The 5,233-nt window shown below is 41.3% G+C and overlaps 1 protein-coding gene and 1 long non-coding RNA gene across 3 annotated transcripts; both read left to right on the top strand.

The window, feature by feature from the left end:
- The first annotated feature begins 256 nt into the window (after positions 1 to 256).
- LOC110532955 lies at positions 257 to 996 on the top strand. The gene is made up of 3 exons (XR_005053442.1): positions 257 to 318; positions 435 to 545; positions 691 to 996. It is a non-coding gene; the product is annotated as an uncharacterized LOC110532955 (long non-coding RNA).
- A 399-nt stretch (positions 997 to 1,395) lies between these two features.
- LOC110531676 lies at positions 1,396 to 3,719 on the top strand. Of its 2 annotated transcripts, none has more exons than XM_036987518.1 (6): positions 1,396 to 1,448; positions 1,588 to 1,953; positions 2,092 to 2,442; positions 2,623 to 2,763; positions 2,975 to 3,033; positions 3,154 to 3,719. In XM_036987518.1, exons 1-6 carry the CDS (start codon positions 1,403 to 1,405, stop codon positions 3,283 to 3,285), a joined length of 1,095 nt encoding a protein of 364 aa, XP_036843413.1. In that variant the 5' UTR covers positions 1,396 to 1,402; the 3' UTR covers positions 3,286 to 3,719. The 2 variants fall into 2 exon arrangements, with proteins under 2 accessions (XP_036843413.1, XP_036843412.1); XM_036987517.1 differs by having other exon boundaries at positions 2,972 to 3,033.
- The last annotated feature ends 1,514 nt before the right edge of the window (positions 3,720 to 5,233 follow it).

Here is a 5,233-nt window from a genome sequence, read left to right as displayed (position 1 = left end):
ACGACCGCCGAACGCCGCCCGAACAAGGAGAGGCAAATAAGTTGAATGTATTTATTTATTCCATATGCAGGCATCTTTATGCTGTAGTGATGAATAGTTTTTACTCTTCTCATGCCACTAGCACCCGCCTCACACAGACAGCAACCTATTTACCGGTACTCTGGTATGATTTGTTAATTCAGAAGAAAAGAGGACATGGTAGTCCGCCTTTTAAGAAGAGATTTCAATTATTTTACATGTTTTGTCTGTCTTTTAGTGGGAACCCCTTCTCCGCAAAGCCAGTATGGGAATCCTCATGCCAACACGTCAGATCAACAGGTTAGCAGAATTGCTGTACCAAGAGTGGGACTGGATTAGAATATTAAAGCAAAAGAGTACATTATTCGTTTTGACATAGAGTTTGAATTGAGTGAGTGTGTGTTTCTTCCTCATAGCTCCACCGTGACAATGATGGCCAGAACTATACTGGCCTGAAGTTCACTGACAAAAAGAGCACCAAGCCAGGAGACGGAGGGAACAGAGAGAGGAAGAAACCATCTACTCTGGTGGGTCATAGAGGCAGCATGTGACATGTGAGAGTCATCCAATGGGCATCATTCTAAATTAAATTCCACTCTTCCTCTGAACCCCACATTGATCTTGACTGTTCCAGTGTGACAGGCGAAAATATACATTTCTATCTTGTTTTAGGATGCCATTGCAGGAGCCAAGATTTGCCTAATTTAAATGTAAAATCACTCTGATGCTGAGCATAATTGTTCAGAAAGTGTGACAGCTGATACGAGGAGGTTTTCAGAAGTCTCAAATCCTCAGAAATAGTGGTTGAGGCTGACTGACTGGATACATTTGTTTTTGTAGAAGTGTACAACACAATGTATATAATGATTTTGAAAATATATAAACTCCTACTTTTGACGATAATGGTTGTAAAATGGACCTTTGTAACCTGCCTTAATGCTTATATGCTATTTCAATAAAACACTTATTTGCACCAGGTATCAACTATTTCATTTTTTTTTTAAAGTTGCCAAACTCACTAGAGTTCACTTCCTCCTGACTCCTTGAACTGCCTTCTACAGTCATGAATTGAGAAATACAATGTAACCCCCCTGTGTATGTCAAAGAGGACATATGTACCAGTTCAGCCATTGACCCAAATGATGAAAAAATACAAACCAGTAACTCTGACTGTACATCATTTGAAGGGCTGCTCTAACTATGGTATGCCACAGGACAGATGTTACATTGTAGTTTTAATCAGATGTTTTATTCCTGTTCAGACAGCCAATAAAATCACTTAGTTCAGAGTTTCCTCCTACTTCATAATGATTACCCAATGAGTATCATCATATAAAAGGTGCCCTGTTGTCAGACCCCTCACACTATACAGTTCAGAAAGGAAATGATGATTATATATTGGACAATATTTTTGTTTTACGCCAATTTGGGTAAGTAATAAATATTCCTATGCTTCCTTTTATTTTTCATGTCATAGTCTTTTTGACTATGTAGTCTGAATAATGACAATAACGTATAATTCTGTACTATACCTTTGTCTTTGATTTATTTAGTTTGTTTGCTTCACAGGTTGTGCACTTAACAAGGATGTAATCCAACCAGACCCTGTGATAGTTACACAACTGGGACAAAGTGTATCTCTCACTTGCTTTTGTCATTCTAATTTGATAGTCAGAGTCTCTTGGTTCAAGCAAACTCTTGGACAGAAGCCTCTTCTCATGGCATCATCATTTTATCACACTCAAAATAATCTTTATTCCAACAACTTTAACAAAGACTTTACTGAGACTAAACGTTTGAGTGTGAAGAGAGGAGTTGACAGCTTCAACCTGACCATCTCCAAGACAGAGTCAAGGGACTCAGCTACATACTACTGTGTTGCTTTGGTAGTAAGCAAAGTCAAATTTGGAGAAGGAACTGTTTTAATTGTCGAAGGTAATATAAGTTGCTTTTAAACAAGTTGGTACTGAAATGCTAAATTAATTCATATCTCAGGAAAATAGAACGTACACACATTATATATCAGGCAAATACAATTTACACACTATGATCTTACTCCGTCACTCTCTTCAGGTTCAGAGTCCAACAGCATGTCTGTGCTCCAGCAGCCTGTGTCTGAGTCAGTCCAGCCAGGGGACTCTGTGACTCTGAACTGTACAATACACACTGAGACCTTTGCAGGAGAACACAGTGTCTATTGGTTCAGACATGGCTCAGGAAAATCCCATCCAGGAATCATTTACAACAATGGAGACAGGAGAGATCAGTGTGAGAAGAGCCCTGAGGCTTGTCCTCCTACACAGAGCTGTGTCTACAACCTCCCCAAGAGGAACCTCAGCCTCTCTGATGTTGGGACTTACTACTGTGCTGTGGCCTCATGTGGGGAGATACTGTTCGGGAACAGGACCAAGCTGAACATCGAAGGTAAGCTGTGCATAACCAAACTATCACACATTTTCTCTCAAATGGTAGAAAAAATCAATATGTATTTCTATTACTTTCAATTCATATTATATTTAAAATATAACTTGTATAGCTTATTTTTATGCCAAAATCACAGAGGAATAAAGAATAATCGAAAATAATCACGGCTTGTTTTTTAAGTTTCAGACCTGTTGGGCGATCAGAGTAATCTTCTTTTCCTCATCATTATATCTTGCCTGACAACTACTGTGATTGTGAGTGTGATTGTCAACGTTATCCTCTGTTTGAGAATGAAGAGGTCACAATGTGAACACTGTACAGGTACAGTAAATGTTTTCATTCTAATAGCAATAATAGTAATAGTTATAGATCATAAAGTAGGGTGAAGGCTCGAACTCCTTTTATCACTTCCCTCTCGGGCTTACTTCATTCTGAAGCAGAAAATATGACATTCACAGCAGTATGTGTTTTTATCAGTAAACAAGAAATGTTTTCCAATATATTGAATATTTAGACATTTGCCTTTTAGCAGGAACCCCTTTTCAACAATGCCACTATGGGAATCCTCATTCCAACACCTCAGACCAACAGGTTAGCAGGATCAATTGTACTGTATCAAGAGTGAGTCTGGAGAAGTTTGTTAAAGCAAAAGATTACAGCATTAGATTTGACCCAGAGTCTGATTTGAGTGAGTCTGTTTCATCCCCACAGCTCCACGGTGACGATGATGGCCTGAACTATGCTGGCCTAAAGTTCACTGACAAGAAGCCCAGGAGACAGAGGAGAGAACAGAGAGAGGAAGAAACCATCTATTCTGGTGTGAGTTATCAAGTCAGGATGTGACAGTCCTCCAATCAGCATCATTTTAAGTTGAGCCCTACTGACCTCCTTTTTGAGCTAGACTGTGTCTGTGTGACTTGGCTGTTTTGTACTTTCCTCATTTGTTATACAATGTAATAGTCGGGACAAGCAGAAGAGACTGTCACTGCATTGGCATACTCTCCTAATATCAATGTAGAATCATTCAGATGCAGACTTGTATAATAATTGTTCAGCAAGTGTGAAAGCTGACACTAGGATGGCTTCATAAGTATAAAATCATCAGCAATAGTGGCTGAGGTTGACTGACTGGATATATCTGCTTTTGCAAAAAATACTGTATGTTTAATGATTTTGCAAATGTCTGAACTCTTCCTTTTGATGGTAATGGTTGTAACATGGAACTCTGTGAACTGTCTTTATGCTTGTGCGATATTTAAATAAACATGTTTTTAGTTCATGCGTTTAATGACGTGCCAAATTCGAAGACATCCAATGTTAGTGTTGATTTTCTATAGGCACTGTATGTGCTACTAGTCTCAGAAACCAACTCAAATGATGAAAAAATACAGAGCAGTAACTCTGACTTTACACCATTTGAAGATAGATATCACAACTTTTTGAAAGCGTAAGCATTTTGAAGAGAAACTCATCACTGATTCATCAATGAATACAGACTGTATCCAATCAAATCAAATTGATTTATAGACCTTCTTACATCAGCTGATATCTCAAAGTGCTGTACAGAAACCCAGCCTAAAACCCCAAACAGCAAGCAATGCAGGTGTAGAAGCACGGTGGCTAGGAAAAACTCCCTAGAAAGGCCAGAACCTAGGAAGAAACCTAGAGAGGAACCAGGCTATGAGGGGTGACCAGTCCTCTTCTGGTGGTGCCGGGTGTAGATTATAACAGAACATGGCCAAGATGTTCAAATGTTCAATGATGACCAGAAGGGTCAAATAATAATAATCACAGTGGTTGTCGAGGGTGCAACAGGCCAGCACCTCAGGAGTAAATGTCAGTTAGATTTTCATAGCCGATCATTCAGAGTATCGCTACCGCTCCTGCTGTCTCTAGAGAGTTGAAAACAGCAGGTCTGGGACAGGTAGCATGTCCGATGAACAGGTCAGGTTTCCATAGCTGCAGGCAGAACAGTTGAAACTGGAGCAGCAGCACGGCCAGGTGGACTGGGGACAGCAAGGAGTCATCATGTCAGGTAGTCCTGAGGCATGGTCCTAGGGCTCCGAGAGAGAGAAAAAAAGAAGTGTAGAGAGCATACTTAAATTCACAAAGGACACAGGATAACTACTCCAGATATAACAGACTAACACTAGCCCCTTGACACATAAACTATTGCAACATAAATACTAGAGGCTGAGACAGGAGGGGTCGGGTGACACTGTGGCCCTGTCCGACGATACCCCCGGACAGGGCCAAACAGGCAGGATATAACCCCACCCACATTGCCAAAGCACACAGCCCCCACACCACTAGAGGGATGTCTTCAACCACCATCTTACCATCCTGAGACAAGGCCGAGTATAGCCCACAAAGATCTCCGCCACGGCACAACCCAAGGGGGGGTGCCAACCCAGACAGGAAGATCACGTCAGTGACTCAACCCACTCAAGTGACTCACCCCTCCTAGGGACGGCATGGATCACCAGTAAGCCAGTGACTCAGCCCCTGTAATAAGGTTAGAGGCAGAGAATCCTAGTGGAGAGAGGGAAACCGGCCAGGCAGAGACAGTAAGGGCTGTTCGTTGCTCCAGTGCCTTTCCGTTCACCTTCGCACTCCTGGGCCAGACTACACTCAATCATAGGACCTACTGAAGAGATGAGTCTTCAATCAAGACTTAAAAGTTGAGACAGAGTCTGCGTCTCTCACATGGATAGGCAGACAATTCCATAAAAATGGAGCTCTATAGGAGAAAGCCCTGCCTCCAGCTGTTTGCTTAGAAATTCTGGGAACA

Source organism: Oncorhynchus mykiss, chromosome 9, assembly GCF_013265735.2.
Source record: "Oncorhynchus mykiss isolate Arlee chromosome 9, USDA_OmykA_1.1, whole genome shotgun sequence".
NCBI lineage: Eukaryota > Metazoa > Chordata > Actinopteri > Salmoniformes > Salmonidae > Oncorhynchus > Oncorhynchus mykiss.
Note: the sequence above shows the minus strand (reverse complement) of the source record. Positions and strands in the feature narration are given on the sequence as shown.

Coding starts and splice junctions, on each gene's coding strand:
- LOC110531676 (XM_036987517.1), top strand. CDS start 1,403: ATGATGATTATATATTGGACAATATTTTTGTTTTACGCCAATTTGG. Junction 2,443..2,622: donor GACCAAGCTGAACATCGAAG/GTAAGCTGTGCA, acceptor TTGTTTTTTAAG/TTTCAGACCTGTTGGGCGAT. Junction 3,034..3,153: donor CCAACACCTCAGACCAACAG/GTTAGCAGGATC, acceptor TCATCCCCACAG/CTCCACGGTGACGATGATGG.